We start from the raw sequence: 20327 nt of genomic DNA on the forward strand, positions 1-20327 counted from the left end.
GCAAAATATGAAACCCTGGGAATCCTCTGAAGTGCAGTTACCTGTCTGCCTCTGATAAGCTGGGGCACAATGCTGCCCTTACGCTGCTATATGTCTCTGTTGGCTCTAGCTCAAATATGGGCTTACATCCTGCATATTCAAGCCTTCAACACCCCTCAAGAAAATCTGGTGAAAATCTACACTGTCGCATTTTTCCAAATGAGAAGATCTGAGGTTTGGGCTTTTTCCAACAAGAGAAGCACAGAAAGGTATGTATTAAACAGAAGAAAGCTGGTAGGAAAAAAATCCTTATTTTCAGAATATTCAATGTCCAATCTGCTGTTAAATGATGGGAACAGGAAATGAAAAACAACCATGCACAGAACATAATAAATACTAAGAGCAAAGTATGAAAAATCTTGACAAGAACACATGCTCCCAGACGGAAGGTACTTTGTACAAAAAAGAGCAAACAAAAACTTAGCCCTTGCAGTAAAATTAAAGCCAGAACTACAAAATGGAAAAGATTAACCTGAAATACCAATCAGTGCACAGAAAGCATTTGCAGCCACCCAAGAAGCCATTACAAATTTCAACAGGAAAAGAAAATGCTGCCCAGATTGTATTACGGAAATAATTTTGAGTGGCCTATATTTAAAAAAAATTACAAGGATTTTGTTGAACTCTGCTCCACCATCTCCTCTCCAAAAAATCCAAAGACCACTAATAGGTAATGTAAATACTGTCATATTGTAACATACGTATTGTTGTAATATAAATACTTCCACATTTTGCTCCCCAGCTAGTCAGGTAACTTTTAACTGTTAAAATATAGGGAACTAATGGGCTGACATGCTTCTTATTTGTAAATCAAAACATACCCACCAAGCTCTCTGTGTGAAGCTTATTAACAACATGCTGTAATGAATAAAATAAACCTGCTGTAAATTCAGTATTGTTTGAATCTGGGTGCTGTGTCACACCTCAATAGCACACACAGTTTAGGGAAATACGCAAAGGTCCTGAACTGACGAAAAGTTGTAACCTGCATGTGTAGCTGTATGCATTATAGAGGACTCCTAGGGTTCTGTATGACCCCTACAAATCCTGTCAATCCTCTGTTCTTCAGGTTGTTTGCATTATGCAAAACTGCTCTATCTATGCACTTATCCTGGTTTAAGCCCAGCTGGTAACTCAGAACCACTCAGCTGCTCAATCATTCCCCCCTGCCTTCCTCCCCCAGCTCCAGGAAAGATGGGGAGGAGAACTGAAAGAATGTAACTCCCATGGGTTGAGATAAGAACAGTCCAGTAACTAAGGTGTAACACAAACCACTGCTGCTACCACCAATAATAATAATGATGATAAGGGAAATAACAAGGGAAGAGAATACAACCACTCACCACCTGCTGACCGATACGCAGCCCAACATGAGCAGTGTACCTTCTGAGTTAACTGCCCCCAGTTTATATAGTGGGCATGATGTGCCTGGTATGGAATACCTCTTTGGTTAGTTTGGGTCAGGTGTCCTGTCTCTGCTTCCTCCCGACTTACCCTCCTCCCTGGCAGAGCATGAGACTCAGAAAGCCCTTGGACAGAGTAAACATTCTGACCAGCAACTAAAACCATCTGTGTTATCAGCACTGTTCCCAGGCTGAAAGTCAAAACCACAGCACTGCACCAGTTACTAAGAAGGAGAAAAATGACTCCTACTGCTGAACCCAGGACAGCACTAGTATTTAAGATTTTGAATTCACCTACATTTCTTATTCTTCTTCCATCCTGTCATTACATACTATAAATCCCCAAATCAAGAACAGCAGGTATTTCCTTATCTTACCTGTCATATTGCACGTCCTCTGATTACTTTCAAAATGGTACTGCCTTCGTGCTTGGGCGATGTATTCAGCTGCCTCCCGCTCCTGGATTTCTCTGATTTTCTTCTGCCCATATTTTCCCAGTAAATAGACGCCTGCAGAGAGATTTTCATATCATAAACTGCTTTAAAACTGTAAAGTGGGCCCCTTCAGCCCCTTTGTTTAATTTCAAACAATAAGGGTGCATAGCGTTTTCTGGCGATATGTGGGTCTCAAGTATTTTAGTACCAATTGCCACAGTAATACTCAGAAAGAATGTTTTCAAAATTAACTGCCACTGGTAATGACTTGAATCAGTATAAGAAACTTTTCTGAGAAGAAATATCATGCCTTTCAAAGAAGGCATTCTTTGTACTACTGCAACATGAACAAGTACTGAAGCAAATATTGGGAAGAGAAAAAATGTAGGATAACAAAGAACAGAGAAATAAACTGTAATGGCTAGAGATCTGGAGAGGGATGAAAATTTTAATTTTTCTTTTTAGAGATCTTTCTAAAATTAGCAGAAGTTGAGATAAAACTCAAGTCTTAAAAATCACAAAATAAAAATGCTAGAGACCAACATTTTCTTCATTTGGCCTTGAATCTTCTGTAGAAGAACCTTGGTTTCAGTGTCCCTCTTATTTCTTACCATGCCTGGTGCCTACTCTCCAACTCCACTATCCTACCCTTACTCCCTCACCACCCTTACTACGAATCTGCATTTTCAGAAAGACCCATGAAAAAATTCCGCTCTGTATTTCCTCCTCTCCCAACATGCCTCCCTTTGAAGCGTCCAACTGCTCTTCCCACACCACCACAGGTTCAGAGAACTCTCCACGCTGCCCACAGCCCTTTCCTCATCTCTGTCCTGCTTTCTTAGCCATTGCTCTAGATACCACTATATATTCTAGACCTACCCTCAGTACTTTTGCCCACTGCCAGCAGCTTTACATTAATTTCTCCTCATCCACCTGGGGCTTCTTATAACACCTCCTGCATATCAACTTCATTTGCTGCCTCCTGTAGACACTGGTAGCAGCAGTTACCTATTTAGGTGCAAAACAAGCTCCTTCCTTGTTCTCTCATGAAAGAATTCCAGTGGTTGAGGGTCGGTGAGGAGTTATAAGGAAGGAACAAACCCAAGCAGAAAATACTATTGTGCAAATTGACCATCTTCTGTCTACTGGGGAGCAATCTCCTAAGGACTGAAACTCCTGCACAGAGCGAAAGCTCTGACGCTGTCAATAATGGGGCACCGAAGAAATCTGGGTATCAAAATAAGTATTTTTTTCCACCAAACACTTTCAAAAGTTGTAAATACAGAGGCACAAAGTTTTCTTCAAAGCTCAACTTTTGCATTCAAAGTTAATATCCAAGTGAGGCATTGAAGAGTTGCTGAATGCTAGAAGTTTTAAAACTGATTTTAAAAGCCCAAATCACCAAAACAATAACAACACCCCAAACCAAACTCCCCAATATTTTTAACTCAGTTACATTGTTAGGTCATTACAACCTTTCAGTACATTCTCCAAAACTACCATCAGGATTTCAAAAGGCTTGTCAATTTTGTGCAATATTTATTCCAAAAAAAAAAAAACAAAACCAACCTCCAGCTATTCACAGCACCACTATGTTTCCTAATAGGCTACTGCAAGCCAGACCAGTTTGGAACAACCACAGGCACTTATATTTATTTCCCAAAAGTCTTGTAAATGCCTTCAGGCTGACCTTTTGCCATGTGGAAGACTCACCTCGTTAGATGCAAACTTTATTATCAGGGCTCCATATACAAAAAATGAAATTCAACTACTAAATTATTAACCAGAATGAGACTTAATAGGTAACAATTAGATCACTTTTACCTAAAAAAATATCAATTCCTGCCAAAAATATCTATTTAGAAAACAACTGCCAGGTTGCTGATTTTTTTTTCCCCAACAACAATATTTTTAGTATTAGCAAATCATTTTGAACACAAGATTTTTCCAATCATTTTATCCCACCACATTTTTCACATTACATTTACAAATAGTCATTTCTCCAAATTACTATTTTTGCTTATTCCTCCTCCAAACCACACCCCTCCTCCCACCCCTCAGTGAATAAATCCTTTAACTCCAGGTTTTGTGGCAGAAAGGTCATGAATATACACAGGACATAGGCAGACATGCAAACAATTCAAGAAGAATCATGTGCATGCCCTTGAGTGATATGCTGGAGCAGCAGCTTTAAGACTGAGACAACTAATTGCTTAATACTTGATTCTCAGTGTTGTGCAATTACTCTGTACTAAAACCTGCTGGGTCTTGTGAGGGTCCAAAGTAATATCCAGAAAAATCACCTGTCTAAAATGATGCAATACCAGCCACCAGTAGTATTATTTCTCCCTCCCCTGAAACAAGCCATAACTTTGGCCCATCACTAATAGATGTTATCTATTCCAGTATCATCCTCATCTTTGGGAACGCAATACATTAGAAGTTAACCAAGGTCAAAGTTACATCATCCACACAGCTTCAGCAAAACCAATGACTGGATGTCAGGAGCAGATCTCTGGTGCTGAATGGGTTGCATTCACATTTTACTTTAGAGCAACCATGTGTATCAATGTGGCATTTATTCACAAGACCTGAATATAACAGAGACACTTTAATGAGTCCAGGCTGAATGTATCACATGAAAACACCATCATTTGGAGTTGGAAGCAGGACCAGAGAAAAATCACATCTCAAGAATTGCCATAATGTCAAGTCAGATGATGTACCCATAAGAACCTAACATGACACTTTGAAAGACTCTGTTGTTACAAACAAGAAAAGTAGACGCCACCTTTTTACAACAGCTAATATAACTCTATTTTACCTCTCAGTATAGAATAGGAGGTCTGCAAAATGTGGCAGCATCAGCATTTTATTCGTAGCTACTTAAGTAAACTATTGTTTAGATTGAACTTCATACAGTACCTTGCAAATGTTCCATACAAAACCAGGAATTAAGAAAATTCAGCAATAATGAAACTGCCCCAAAGATAATTTCTATGTAAACATTTTTTTTTGCCTTCATCAAAATGTGAACTATGCAAACGACTATAGCACCAGCACTTCAGATTCAGAGGGTTCAGAAACAGATGAGTGGCACAAACTAGGATTGTATCACTTGATGCCATCTGCCTGATGCCTCAGGTAGAGGAACCTCAGTAAGGATCTCAAAACACAATTGATACTGTTTTAAAACTGATTTACAGAGTGGAAGTATTTACATTCACACTGGCTGGCTGTGCTGGTTTTGGCTAAATAGTAGCTAGTACAGGGCTACGTTGTGGATCTGTGCTGGAAACTGTGAATAACACAAGGATATTTTCATCAAGGCCTTTTCTGATTTATTTTATTTTTTAATTATTAAACTTTTTATCTCAACCCCTGAGTTTTCTCACTTTTACCCTTCCAATTCTCTCCCCCATCCCACTGGGGGGAGTGCAAGTGAGCAACTGTCTTGTGCTTCAGCACTGGCTGGGTTTAAGCCACAGCACTGTCCTATACCACCAGGATCTCCTGGGGTCTACAACACCTATATTCTGTGGAAGACAAACTGATTCACCTATTAACAGTGAACTGAGTTAAGTATGTTCTAATTTGTCTCAGTAGGACTCTGCCTCTAGCATTGTATAGTCTCTTCCCATCATAAGAAGGACATGTACATGCTGGAATGTGTCCAGAGGAAGCCACAAAGATGCTCCGAGGGTTGGAGCACTTCTCTGGAGACAGGCTGAGGGAGTTGGGCTTGTTCAGCCTGGAGAAGAAAAGGCTCAGGGGAGGCCTTATACCAGCCTTCCCATACCTAAAGGGGCTTACAAGAAACCACAGACGGACTTCTTACAAGGGCATCTTTGAGGTTCCTACCAACCCAAACCCTTCTATGATTCTATTATCTAAATGTAAGCAATGGAAGTAGCTTAGAAAACCTGTAAGCTCTTACACATTCATGCCAGTGGCCTCAAACAGGTACGGTATTTCTCACATAATTTATGGCTTAAGCTTTCCTCAACCCTTGTCTTTCTTCACAGGTGGAATGGAGAGATGAGCAGAAGGGTGGGAAAGGTAACTAGGAGGCATCAAGTTTCCAGGAAAACTCTTTACAACCCCATGTAACCTTCACCCTCACTGTCATACTTCCCTCACAAAATTAAGGGGAAAAAAACAGCTTTAAGAACTTTATTATGTTGAAATTGCACTGACACACAGAAGCCTGCATCCTTACAGAACATCAACAACTCTCTAAGTTGTGTCTTGTCCTTATGCACAAGCAAGGTGTGCATCAAGTGGCATACAACTGTCCCATTAAGAAGGCATTGCAGCCTTAATCTCTTGGCACCACCAAGTCCCACCAAAACCTGTGTAACATCCCTGCACTTGCTCACAAACCAAGACAACTTTTTCTGCTAAGTAGCCAGACTTCTGAACTGAAACATTCTTTCTGCAAGCCGAAGGTTGCAAGAGATAACACTGAGCAATCATTAATGCACCTCTGATATGAGAGGCATACATTGCAGGCACACCCTGAACTTGCTCTTCTACTGCAGCAAGAGAATTTCAATAGTGAATAATTTTGCAATGTCCACTGAAATCCACCTTGAACACTGAGACAAAAACCACTACCCAACAGAAACCACTACTCCACACAGAAACCTACCTACCCAACAAGAACAAGTGAACATAACATGTCATGCAAGCTCGCCCTCTCTGCTTCAAATACGTCTAGTGGGTTTGATCCCAGAGCACTAGATTTTGCTTGCTTGAAGAGATTTAAGTCTTTAAAGTATGTGATTTACTTTATATTGCTAAAAGAACAGACTTCTGAAGAAAGGGTTTGTCAGGGTCTCTGCTAAGTTGAACTCTTCTCAACCCCACTCCTTGGTTAAGGCACAATTATATCTATTTCAGTTGATTTTCCCTCAATCTGAGCTCTTATTTTATGAGGTTTGTATATGCATAAACAGAAAAATCTCTTGCAGTGCTGGGATTAACAGAAATTACACTGAGAGCCACTGCTAATGCACAAGGAATCCATCTTAGTAAACAGATGAAAGACTACCAACCAACTCAGTTTGGTACAATTCTTCAGTGGCACAACACTGTACCAGTAATAATGTAGAGACTCCTCTGTAGCAATGCATCATTAAATATTCACATTAATCTCTGACCATGTGCCAGTTAAAGACTTAAAATCATTAAACTCTGATGTCCCATTTTCCTTGTTACATCCTCCTTCCCAGAAAATGCAGCTACAGCTATTAAAAAAAAACAAACAACAAAAACCAAAAAACAACCAACCAAACAACAAACCACCAAACACCAGAGAGATGTAGGTTCCAGTCTCTGGTATTAAACCAGCAGATTTGGATGCTTTTCTTAAATCATTCAGTCACTTCCAATTATTCTACCTTCATATGAAAGCAGCAATGTGCAGTTGCATTCTACCTTTCAGTGTTAGGCAGCATTTTTGGAGGAGTTCTGATTTATTGGTGGTGGCATTACAATAGCTCCTGGAGTTATTTTAAGGTGCAAGCCATAACTTACATGTAGATGGCCAAAGCAGTCACGATTCAGCTGCTGAATAACTGTAATGCAATGCTCTGCAACAAACCCCTCCATCTCCCAGGGTGCCTTAAAATACCATGGTGCAAGTCACAGCTGGGGGCAGATAATGGTGTTCCTCTGCTCGTGGATACCCTGATTTACTACAGACTTTCAACTACAAAAAAGCAATTATCTACAGAGTCCTTAAATACCACATGGTTCAATGAAACACATACTTGATCCATGCTGCAGGCAGCAGCAGTACAGTTCAGTATTTTCAGCCAGAAGCTGAAATGCTTGTTAGATGAGGAGCATCTTGGGGCTTTTCTTTGGATTGGTCATATTTTGAATGACTTATCTTATTTCGTGATTACTTTTAAGTGTACTTCATCCACTCAGTAGCATTTTAGTGAAAGTGACACTGAACTATACATAAATAGCTCCAATTATAAGGTAAAAGCTGCAAATTCAGTTTTATCAGGCTGGCAGCAGGCTGTTTATACATGATGAACTTAGGATTTGAGTGTAGGACTACCAAGAGCCACAAGCTCCTCTAAATCCGTCTTCCCACCTGGATATTGATACATGTTTACTAGGTGAAACTGGGACAACTGATGTTTCTGCTACTCCCATTTGTCCTCCCACTACTCTCGTAGTTAATGGGGGAACAGCTTGCAGGTCACAGCTTGGTGTATTAAAGTAAATCTGCTGACTTAACATAGTGGGCTGTAAGCATGGTGGCTTAAAAACTGGTAATCATTAAATTCTGATGTACTTGCAGTCTCAGAAAACCTGCAGGTGAGGGGGGATGAATTGGAGAAGCAGACTGACAAGTGTTTCAGCAATCACCACCTAACACGTCATTGTGCATTAACTGGCCCTCTTTGGAAAAATGCAGAAGGAATTAATGCTGAAAGGATGCAGAGGACACAGCCACCAAGGCAAGTCAGAAATACACACAATTCACCATCACAAGAGGCCTCACCTGAATAAGAGACAAAATATACTGCAAAACCTTTGTAGCTCTTGGAATATTTAACTATGCAGGCAAGCTGCGGTAGGTATAAACAAATGCAAACTTTCCTTAGCAACTCTAATGTTTAATTCTGTGTCATTTGCATAAGATGTAAATACACCTGATGATTGAGCTTGCAAAGACATGGCTGTACCTTCTGGGGAGTATCTAACCTCCAGCTGCATAATATGCTCTTATTATTAAACACAGAGACAGATCTGAGATGTTCCTTTAAATCTAATTCCAACTAAAAATAACCCTAAAATAACTCCAGGGAAAGTAGAAGCTTACCAGACTACAACCACCCTACAGATTAGACAAGAGTCGTAAGGAAGAAAGTACAACGTGAATAATTAATGTAAATCCTCTCCAGTAAAGTTTAGTGTCTGCAGTTGGTTTACACCTGACAATTGACCTCAATGCACAAGTAACTTTCTTGAAGTACAGGCTTTCAGCCTCCACCCTAGAAATAATAACACAAGCGGCACCCACGCTTTGTGCAGTCAAACACTGCTTCAACCCAACACAAACCCCCGCCGCAGGAACACGCAGGAGGCTCGAATCCCTGCGGTTTAGGGCTTAAGGCTCGACGTGTCGATTTCCCCCCCTGCCCGTGAGAAAACCCCTCCCACCCCTGGGCTTCCCCAGAGCCGGTCGGTGGGCAGGTCGGTGTCACCAGCGAGGCGAGGGCCGCTCCACCCCGCGGCGGAGCTCCCTGCGCAACACCCCGCGGCGCCGGCCACGCGGAGACGAGGCCGGTCGGACCCGCTGCACCGCCGGATCGGTCACGCCCACGGCCGGCACCGGGCCCGTCTGGGGGCAGACCGGCTTCCTAACAGAAGGGCTCGGCGGCCGACCGCCGTCTCCGAGGGGGCCTCCCCAGCGGGAACCGGGAGCAGCTCAGCCACAGCGGAGAGGCCCCGCGGCACCAAGGCCGGTTCCGCTCCGGCCCCTGCTATGGCCCCCGCAGCCCCTCGGCTCAGCTGCCGAGCACTCACCGCCAAGGAAGGTGCCGAGGGCGAGACATTTCTTCTTGTGCCGCTTGAGGAAACTCCAGAGGGACCTGAGCATCCTTCGCGCCCGGCCCGGCCGGCCCTCGCCTTCTCACGTCGGCGGAAGGGGCGGGGGCAGCGGCCCCGCCCGAGGTGCCTCGCCGCCCAGCCCCCCGGAAACACCGCCCGCGACCCGCCGGTGCCGGCATGGCGGCTGCGGAGGACGAGGCGGCGATTTTGGCCTGGATGGACCAGGCCCTCGATGTGGTCAGTGCCGCCGTGAGGGGTGCGGGGGGAAGTGTCGGGAGAGGCCTGAGGGGAGCCCCGGGGCGGGCAGGCCGGGCCTGCCTTCCCTCCCTCCCGGCAGCGGGTAGGGGGCGGGAGGACAGGGGCTTGCTCGTTAGAGCTTGGTACGGTAACGCTGTTGCTTGCTCCTCTGTGTGTGTGTGTGTGTCCCGCAGGCTAAAGAGGCGCTGGAGAAGGGGGAGGTTCCCGTCGGGTGCCTCGTGGTGCACCACGGCGAGGTCGTGGGGAGGGGCAGGAACGAGGTCAACGAGACCAAGAACGTGAGTTGGGGCGAGAGGTGTTCCCGGCGCCCCAGTCGTACGCCGGGGGCAGCGCGGCCTTGCGGCTTCCCCGCCTTGTGGTCTGCACCCCGGTACTGGGCCAGCACGGGCGGGGGGGGGGGGGGCGGGCAGTGTCATCCCGGTAACGGGGCAGAGGGCGAAGTTGGGAAGATCATAAAGCCCACCTCATATTGCAGGACTTCTCCTGAGCATCGTTCCTCAGATGGGTAGAAAACAACGTGGTTCCCAGTTTTGAACTCTTTATTTGTCCATTTATGTCTCCTTAGATCAGCATCATCCGTTATTTTACATAGCTTGGATGTATTTAGATTTTGAGCACATATTCCCTTTTGGCTTTTGGTTTTCCCTGTTTTCCTCAAGCTGTCTGTTTAATATCCTCTCAGAAGAAAGGTTTTCCTTCTGTGCACCTGCTAATAATTATTGTATACATCCATTCCAGCTTTGATGCATGTTTCTTGAATTCACTTAACCAGAACTGTATACTTTATTCCAGATGGACTTTCTCTTGTGCCTTGTTTGATAATGCTTTCCATTCTTCCTGGAAGTAAGGCCACACATCTTTTCTGGAGCTTCCTTAGTCTTTTATGCTGTCTTGTTATTCTTCATTTGTTGTTTTTATTTTTTTTTATTTTAGTTTATTTTAATTTTATCCCATGCATGAGGCCATCTGCATCTTGAATGGCAGTCTGACCCTGTCTCTTGTGATGATATCTTTCATTATATGAAAGATGTGACCTTATTGGTTGTTTTCTGTAGGTGTTTCTCCAGTTAATGCCAATGTCACAACTGAAAACATTTGAACAAAGTGATCTTTGAGCATCTTTGCTAGTTAGTTCCCTCTGGACAAGTATTTCCCCTTATCTTCTTTGCTTTCCCACCCTGCATGTCTCATGCTATGCTGTTTTCCCCAGACTGACACTAATTTCGTGTGTTGGCTGTGCCAGATGTGTTGTAAAAGTCCAGAGAGGTGAGACTGACAAATGTTTTTTTCCAGGCAAGAGAAACACCAAGGAAAGTTACGAGGTTAATTTAGTATCAACTGTTTTATGCAAATCCACATTAATTTTCCTTTTATAGACTAGACCTTATAATACTACCTCCAAAATTTGTCATGTTGCCTGTTTCATTGTTGAGACTATCCTGGATCTCTAGATGTCAGGGTTGTATGTCCTTCCTGTTCTCATTATGGTGACTCTATATGCTCTGCCAGGTTTCAGTCATGTGACACTCTCCCTTGATATATTAAAAGCATTGCTGTGAGACTCCTCATGCAGGAGTTCTTCAGTATTTTTCTGATGGAGGTGATCTATAAATTTGGGGTTTTGCACTTCATCCCTCTTCTGTGGCCTATACAATTTTGTAAAGTCCTAGTTCTGTATCTCATATGCTGTAATTTGTGCTTTCATGATCTTATTTTGTCTTTTGAGCACAATCTCCATGTCATTTTTATTGAAAAGGCAAAATATTAATTTTGCTTTGGAGTAGTACTTGTATTTGAGCCTCATCTCAAGGTCACTGTAGTAGTTCGAACTCCTTTTTTTCAAGTTACATCTCAGGTTATTTTTACTTTATATGTAATTTGTTTTGCAAGGCTGATGTTTGGTTCCTTTAGCCTTTGCCTTCTGACCTCAAAAATTTAGCTTTATGATATACTGGCTTTTCTCACTCCTTGAAAACTTTTCCCCCACTTTTAAAAAATTATCATATATCCATTTAGATCTGCTGTCCTTCCCTCCAGTCCTGCTCTTGGGAATCAACTTGCCAGTAAGGCTTTGTGTCAGGTACATTCCTCCTTCTCCTTAAGTCCCTGCATCTTCTAACTGACTGGAGTTAACAGCAGGTAGTGTCTTTTTATGTGCTCTTTCATTCTATTCCTAAACTGCTTTTTTTGGCAAAAAAATTTAGTTGCTTTTTTTAAGTCTGTCTCTGGTCACCCTGCATACTTGGTTTCTGCCCTACATGTCCATAGTAGAACACATTAGTGCCAGAGATACTGCCTCTTACTCTGCAATTTATTTGCAAAATTATTGATCATCATCACATTCTTACAGAAAAGCGTTGCTGTTGGAAGGAGGGAGTTTGTACACAGCTGTGTTTGGTGTATTTTTATTTTTTTTTTTGAGGAGCATGGCTGTGTCATCAGCAATTCAAAATAGGCATGCCATTACTTGTATTTATTGGGCAACAGTGCAACAAATATCTTTGTAGGACATTGGTTTTCAAAGGCCTGGCAGTACATTCACAAGCTTGTGCCAGAACTGGCAGCTCACACATTCACTTGTTCATAGCCTTTCCTTGGACCAACCTGATCATTTTCTTCCTTAAAACACGTGACCCTTCCCAACTAGAACCCTTTTCCTGGGTATCTTTATTCCCATGTGTGATACAGTCGTTCACTTCCCACTAAAATGCTATCTGTCCTAGGTCCTTTGTTGATACATGCGGACTTCTCCTTTGTTATCTCATGTTGGGTCATTATAGCACGTCTTTGTCCAGATCATCTTGCAAGTACAGAACATGATAATAAAAAATGAAGTATTGTTTGCATTCATATATTGCCAATGAAGCCACAAGATAATACAGAACTTTGAGCTTTGGCCCCTGTTACTCTCACATGTTAAATCTGGTCTAAGAGTTAGAAGGTAAACTGTTCAGGGCAGTGATAACACCTTTATTTTTCTCCAGAACATTTGCCACAGTTTGGGGCGCTATTTCAAGTCTTTGTTAAGGCTTTTTCCCCCCTGACATCAGCTTCAGATGATTTTTCTTTTGACCACCATTTGCCACTCTCTTGTAATTCTCTTTTCCCTTGCTACTCTTACCTGTTTGTGTTTTCTTGGCTTTAAAATGATTGGCAAACTAAAAAAAAACAGGGGTTTATAGAAGCTTATGAATTGAGCCAGTGACTCAAAACGAAAATCACCTTTTTTTTTTGTATGTTATTTTACACACAGCATGTCAATAAAAATACTATCTAGTGATAGTTCTACACAAAGTAAAATCTTAAGACAGACCTAGGAGGTCAGGTTTTCCCCCATATCTTGTCTTTAAGAGGGACCTTTAGCAGATGCTTAAGGAAGGACCTCAAGAAATGAGAGCAGAGGGTATCTTCCCCTTGCGTATCCTTTCCACTTGTGAAAGTGAATAGGTTAGAGACTTCCAGAACCCAAGTGTGTATCTGGATGTTTGCTTCTGATAGCTGTCTGTGTACATATCCTCCATGAATTTGTCTAAACCTTTTCTGAACTCATTTATGGTTTTGGCTTCCATAGCATCCTGTGGCAATGAGTTCCACAATTTAATTATGTGCTTTGTGAAAGAGTACTTCCTTTTGTTTGTTTTAAATCTGCTGCCTGATAATTTCATTGGGTGCCCACTTGTTATGAGAAATAATAAATCACAATTTACTGTTTGCTTTTCCACATCTTTCTTGATTTTTATAACCCTCTACTGTAGTCATCTTAACTTGGAAAACTAATAACTGTATCTGGTGAGTTAAGAGGTGTAGTCTAGTTAGTGTTTGTACAGAGACTGTTCTGTAACTTGGATAACCCTTTCTCATGCTGTGGTGAGTTTGTCTTGGTGTTCCCATGTCTTCATGAGGTGAGATGACCAAATCAGTATGTAGTACTTAAGATGTGGATGCACTGGGATCTAGTAATACTCTGTATTAGCGTAGTCTCTTTTGTGTAGCTGTCTTCTATTGCCACAGAAGCCGGTATGACTTAGAGCAGCTGCCTGGCTTTTCTCAACTTGTACTCCTAGGATCAGTGGAGGCCTAAAAGCTGCTCAGTGTACTAGCTAAAAGCAGTGCCATAGGTTAGAGACATGTTTTACTCTGGTAATGAAGGCTTATCATATATATGCTTTCAATCCATGCTCAGGAGTCAAAAGCCAGTACAGTATTCATGTCTCTTTTGATCTGAGGGGCACAAAAATAGAGTAGCCACAACATACACTTTTGAGTTACAGTAGCTGTAGTGATTCTGAGGCATCTTTCTGCTGGAGCATGCACTGTGACTTCAGCTGGTGTGATCTCATTTATTCAACTAGGCAACCTTCATGGCAAGATTGCACTGGTAGGTCTGGAGGAATCATGCCTGCATACTGATTCAGATCCATGTTGTTATTCTGAGTGGGTTCATTACTCTATTAATTCAGATCACAAGTGCACTCATGGAATAAATTTCTTGATTGTGTCTGCTTAGCATGCCTTTTTTTCATGCCTCAGAGTTGGCAAGCTGTCTTCCTTTCAGATGAACCTATACTGAAAAGATGCACTCAGGAAGCATACCTAATGCACTCCAGCTTCTGCTGGGAATATACTGTCCATGAGACTACAGTGGAGCTAGGCAGTGTGAGCACCCCTGATTTGATGTTGAGTCCTCAGCACTGTTTTGGTTTACAGATACGCTCCCCTTGTACTACACTATCTGCTAATATAGGCATAGGCAACATAGCTCTCTGTAGGACTTTAGAAACATTATAAACAGTATTAAACTTACCACAAAGTCACTTACATGAGTCCTTTGCCATATATTGTGGAGCATCTCACAGTTATCACCCCAGATTTTCAAAGTGCTGAAACATTAACCCAAGGTCAGGTATTGAGATGAAGTTACCTAAGGTCACATAAAGACATGTAGCAGAGGTACAAGCACAATTTGGATTGATTCTTAGTCTAATGCCTGTGTCAAAACCTTTTTTTTTTTTTTTTCCAGAACAGATTAAAAAGAAGGAAAATACTAACAACCTGAATTCACATAACCATCAGGCTTTGTAACTGGAGAGTCCTTAGCACTTTGTGGTACTTTTGCTATGACATTTGATAGGTAAAACATGCTGCCGCAAACATTTCAGAGCGATACGGAGACATTACTGGTTGTTTTTGTCTCTCTGCAATTAAAGTCAACGCTTCCTGCTCCCTCTCTTTCTTTCTCCTTCCAGTACCTAAACGAGGGGTACATCAAAGCTGGAGAGGGACTTTTTACAAGGGCATGTAGTGATAGGACAAGGGGCAGTGGCTTTAAACTGAAAGAGGGTAAATCTACATTAGATATTAGGATATTAGATATACATTAGATACAAGGAAGAAATTCTTTACTATGAGGGTGGTGAGACACTGGAACAGGTTGCCCAGAGAAGCTGTGCATGTCCCATACCTGGAAGCGTTAAAGGCCAGGTTGGATGGGGCTTTGAGCAACCTGGTCTACTGGACTTGTGCAGGTGGGTTGGAACTAGATGAGCTTTAATGTTCCTTCCAAACCAAACCATTCTATAATTCTATGATTCTGTTCAGATTTTTGTGCCATGCCTATTGCTGTGACCTCTGAGATACTTATAATTCAGTTGTCTTGGATTAAAAAAAAAGATAAATCAATATTCTTATGTCTTTTTGCAATCAGGCATATGCTGCAATCCCTGCCTGTTACTTGATGGACCTATTGCACATGTATGCACCTATTGCACACAGGATTAACTGGTGCAAACTGAAAATGCTGTGTCTACACAGTAGGCCAAGCAGTTCCAAAAACATACTGAAATTATTGCATATTCACAGTGTGTTCATTCCCTGCAGGCACAGCAGCACTGTCAGAGGCAAGAAAAGGTACCAGCTAGGGGCAGTTTCTCAATATTTCCAGAGAATGTATCAAGCCTGTGTTCTTGCTTTTGGAAGCACAGTGGGTTGGATCAGTTGTTCTAACAGGCTTTATGTGTCCCTTAAGCCTCAAATAGAGCTTTCATGTCTTGTCTTGCTATGCTGGCATGACAGAGAGAGGAGAACTTCTGAGCAGACTCCTCTGCGTAGGAACAAGTAGAAATAAAAACTGGTTTGCACTTGTTCATCTTGTGTGTGTTGCATATGAGATTGAGGTTTAATATGTTCTTTCTTGGGCCGAATATTTCTTTTGCAGATGAAATTTCTTCAGCCTGGATGAAATTTCTTCAGTAACTTGAGCCAGCAAAGAGGTGTACTAAGAAGAGACTTCTCAAGAAAGCATTACATTATTTTCACTTAAGTGAACATAATTGCATCATTAATAGATTAGGTGTTGGTCCATTGTGCCTTTGACTTGAAAGAATAATTTTATGACACTGCATTTTATGTCACTTGTATCTCTCTACAAGCGAGAAGCTTAAAGCTCTCAACCAATGCACGCCTTAAGAAAATGTTTATTTTTATATCCTAGGCTACTCGACATGCCGAATTGGTGGCAATTGATCAGGTCCTGGACTGGTGCAAGCAACAAAACAGAGATTATACAGAAGTGTTTGCCAACTCGGTAATGTACGTAACAGTAGAGCCTTGTATCATGTGTGCAGCTGCCCTGCGCTTGATGAGTATCCTTTCATGTTTATTCATGCTGGCAAACTGTGTGTCAAAATGTCACTGTTTTGGTCATGTGCCCACAGAGAAGGGCTTGACACTGTAAGGAAAAGCCAACAGGGATACCATCTTACTGCTTGTGAGTCTGCACCCATCTCCATTTACTACATGGCAAATAGTGAGAGACTCAAGGATGAAAGAGGAATGGTGCAATTATGACAAACAACGGTTTCTCTTAGGGATGTAAAAATCAACTTTAGAGATACCTGTTACTACGTAAAACAAGTTAACCTCATTCAGTATTCAGCTTTGACACTCAGTAAATCACGTCTTCTTATGCTTCTGCTGTGGGATTCATGCTTCTCCTTTCTGAGAAAAGCTGAATGTACATCTTCAGCAATACATCTTACATTATTCAGATGTAGCCTCTGATTTTATGAGGGAGGAATTGTAGTGCAAACTAATTTAGTTTGAAAAGTACAAGCACATGTTAGTGGAATTTAATGACTAAAATGAGGCTACTGTACTTCCTGCTTGCTTTTCACTTTAACTTAATACCTTAACTCATTCACATAAATTCCACGGGTCATATATGGCTGTCGAAATGAGCGATTTGGAGGCTGTGGCTCAGTTTTGAGCATCTCGTCTGATGATATGGTGGACTCAGGAGAACCATTTGAAGTAAGCTGTAAAATTTTTTTGTTTTTCTGCTAGTGTATTGTGCCTAGCTTTGTCACCATGCTTTGAGAATGTTATGCAGCAGTTTAAGAGGACTCAGATCAAAGTCAAGTAAACTTGACTTAACAAGAAAATAACATAAACAAAATTAAGTCCTTAAAGAAAAGACTGCCTGATGACAGTCTTAAAATATTTGAAAGGATGCATCAAAGAGGAAAAGGAAGAATTATACTTGTGGAAAAAGGTAAGGAATAAGTATATCTAAAAGATGTGTAATACTTAAAACAGTGATTGTATGCGGCAGGAAGAGGTGAGGGAAAAATTAAACTGCAGCAACAGCAGTAACAGCACCTTACTAGGTTACTGGGTTTTAGCTGAACCACTGAAAACGATTGTATCTTTGCTCCCAGTCTATCTATGTATGAGGTAATACACATTAGCTTAAACTTACTTCATATAATTCAAATCCCAAAATAAATACAGACTGGAGAAGTAGCAGAAGTGATTTAGTTTAGGTGTTGGGAATTTCCTGAACAGTAAGGATACTGAAGGGCTGCAAGAGAGTGTTTGGGGGGAATGAGGCGTCTTTGTAATTCAAGAAAGGCTGGACAAGCATTTAGTAGAAGTATAGCGTACATAAATCTACATGCATGACAGCATTATACTAGTATACCTATACATATAGAGTATTTATAGCATTACATTGATTACATTATACACCACAGTAGATGATCCTGCCTTGTACAAGGACACTGATTAGGGTTATTAGGGTTCTTTTCCACACTTAAGCTTTCTGATTTAATGGATGTGAAAAACAAGTAATATATTTCAGCATTCTAAATAAGTACTGAAGTCTGAAGGCTCAGAAGGAATTTTAGTCAGGAAGACAATACGGTTTGGCAGTCCAGTGTAAACATATTAAGCATCTTTCAGGATGGTTGTGAGACCAGCATCTGAATTAATTTGTACAGTCAGTACTGGAAGGGTGTTCATGTGCTAACACTGGCATGTGGTATTTAGGGTATTTATATGTTCAGAAGAAAGAAAGCAGAAGATTCTTGCTATTACAAATCCTTCGTTTCTGTAGGCAGCTGCAGTGGGATATATAGGTGTAATTGTTTTCTAGTGTGGGTGGAGATTCATTTAGTGTTAGTGACATTTAAATGCTTTGTCATTAATATTCATAGTCTGGAAAAATATCTTGGAAGGACTAAAAACATCTGAGAGGTGACTGTTAGGAATAAAGGATGTGTGTGTGGACCAATGTTTTCTGAATCTTACCTATAATACCTACATGTATGTCTTACATTTCCAAGTGCTTGAAGAGTATATGAAGTATGCTGGAAATACCATCTTAATAAGAAGGAAGTTTAAGATTGCATAAAATTTTTATGTAAGTTACAAAGAAAGTTTGCTTTGCTTAACTTTAAGTTATTAGGCAAATAATTTAACATAGTGTTAAACATAGTGTTTTTCATAGGTATGAGGTGTTCAACCTGAAAAAGAGATTTTTCTGACCCCTAAATAGACAGTACAGTTGTTTACAATTATTCTGTACTTAAGGCATTACTGTGAAGCATGGAATGTGTTATTCTCAGATGTGCTCATGAACATCATTCTAATTTGAACAGTGCATTTCTGGCTATCGTGCCAAAGAAGCAGTGGAATTGTTAAAAGCTTTCTACAGGCAAGAAAATCCCAATGGTAGGTTTCACATTAATGGACCTGTTCTGATCCCAACTTAATTCAAAAGAATGCTGGCACTGGTATTACTATAATTCACTTCTGATGTTTTTCCCCCCTTTCTATTTCTTCTTGGCAGCACCAAAATCCAAAGTACGGAAGAAGAACAATCGTAATTAGTCCTACACTGAAGGGAGACAGAAACTTACCAAAAAATTATATGTGAAGGTTTCTTCAGTGTCCTTCTCTTTTAAAATGTCCAGTTATATTATGTATAATGTTCTGTACAGAGTTTTTACTAATAGGGTATTTACTACCTGTTCCTGCAATTCTATGTGTGGGATTTCTTTTATTGTGACCAGACAGATGAATAAGCGGCTGTTTCTAAACAGAGGAAAATTTATGGTTTAAGATCACTTGTTTACAGCCAGATGTATTTTTTCATAGCACTGGTTGGCTCTGTCATTTCCATGTACTTTGCTTGGCCATGCAGTAATTTATAATCCAGAAGAGGGCCTTACAGTTCCACTAATGAATTAAGAATACAAGTTCAGTTCAATCTTGATTGTATACCTCTTAGTGGATACTTCTCTTAAGCAACAAACTGTTAGTAGTTTTTTTGGCTGATTTCAGACATTTGAGAAATGCCCTAACTTTTTTAAATGTGAAAAAGAGTGGCTCAAATTTTATGACTGTAAAAACTGAATACAATGAAACCTTTTAAATATTTAAATAAATACTTTCAAAAAGAGCATTAAAATCAATAATTTGTTACCATCACTCCTAATAGCTTAGAATTTGTATTTTGTGTATTTATTTATTGTTTACAAGGTCACATGGGAAAGAAGCATTTTTTCCATACTAGCTGTTTTCAGAGTTTAGAAGTTTTATTTCTTTAACTTAAGCCGTTTACCTGATGTTTGTGACCTATCCTATTCTCCTGACTGTTACTTACAGTGCTCTTTGAGTCTTTTCCTTTCCATAAGCAAAAGAAGTTCTGACTTGTTGTGGGCAATTTGTAGATTTAATCAGCTTTGGAGCTACCAGAGCTCATGAGCCGAACAGCTAATCTGGAAAAGCTGTTGAGGAAAAGACTATTTAATGACTGTGATGGCTTTATTGGAATGAAGTGGTCAAACCACATTAGGGTATTTGGCTGATGATACAAGACAGCTATTTATCTATACAGATACATACATTCAGTCATCAACTGGACCATAATTTTCTTATACCTTGAAGAAATCAGTGAAGTGCAAATCAAGTGAAGATGTTAGACTTCTGGCTTGTTAATGACATCAGTGGCAGTGAGAGTTGGAGCCTACATATTGTTTTGGACCAGGACCTAAATCTCTCAGCATTTATTCTTCTGCAGGTGGGTTAAGAACACTTTCCTTCCCCAGTGCCTTCTGTAAAAGAAAAATGTTAGCATTTAGATAGTGTGGCAGTAGGAGCCATGTAAGTAAGCATCCGATTCTGCAACCCTCAGACGTGGAACAAGTCAGTAGCAATCTGTCACTTAAAAACATCCAAGTCCCGTTCAAAGGCAAAAGAAACTGAAGACGGTCACAAAAATAAAAATTTCTCTTAAGAGTGATCCAGGGTAAAAATGTGCATCTTAGTAAAAGGGCAT

General features: G+C 40.9%; 2 protein-coding genes across 3 annotated transcripts in view; one reads left to right on the forward strand and one right to left on the reverse strand.

Moving 5' to 3' along the window:
- PEX3 (peroxisomal biogenesis factor 3) overlaps positions 1-9564 on the reverse strand; it is a 22167-nt gene extending 12603 nt beyond the window's left edge. The window contains exons 1-2 of the mRNA XM_062640827.1: positions 9428-9564; positions 1820-1951 (exon numbers count right to left, since the gene is read on the reverse strand). Coding sequence (XP_062496811.1) covers positions 1820-1951; positions 9428-9500 — 205 coding nt within the window. The 5' untranslated portion in view covers positions 9501-9564. The remainder of the gene's footprint in view (positions 1-1819; positions 1952-9427) is intronic.
- Positions 9559-18984, forward strand: ADAT2 (adenosine deaminase tRNA specific 2). Of its 2 annotated transcripts, XM_062640830.1 has the most exons (6): positions 9559-9688; positions 9883-9987; positions 16200-16350; positions 16911-17017; positions 18646-18718; positions 18837-18984. In XM_062640830.1, the coding sequence occupies exons 1-6, from the start codon at positions 9629-9631 to the stop codon at positions 18875-18877; spliced, it is 537 nt and encodes a 178-aa protein (XP_062496814.1). In that variant the 5' UTR covers positions 9559-9628; the 3' UTR covers positions 18878-18984. The 2 variants fall into 2 exon arrangements, with proteins under 2 accessions (XP_062496814.1, XP_062496815.1); XM_062640831.1 differs by lacking the exon at positions 9883-9987 and having other exon boundaries at positions 9589-9688.
- Positions 18985-20327: the final 1343 nt, after the last annotated feature.

The sequence above is a fragment of the Pezoporus occidentalis genome, unplaced genomic scaffold, assembly GCF_034315485.1.
Source record: "Pezoporus occidentalis ecotype Australia unplaced genomic scaffold, CSIRO_AGI_Poc_V1 ctg67, whole genome shotgun sequence".
In the NCBI taxonomy this organism is placed as follows: Eukaryota; Metazoa; Chordata; class Aves; order Psittaciformes; family Psittacidae; genus Pezoporus; species Pezoporus occidentalis.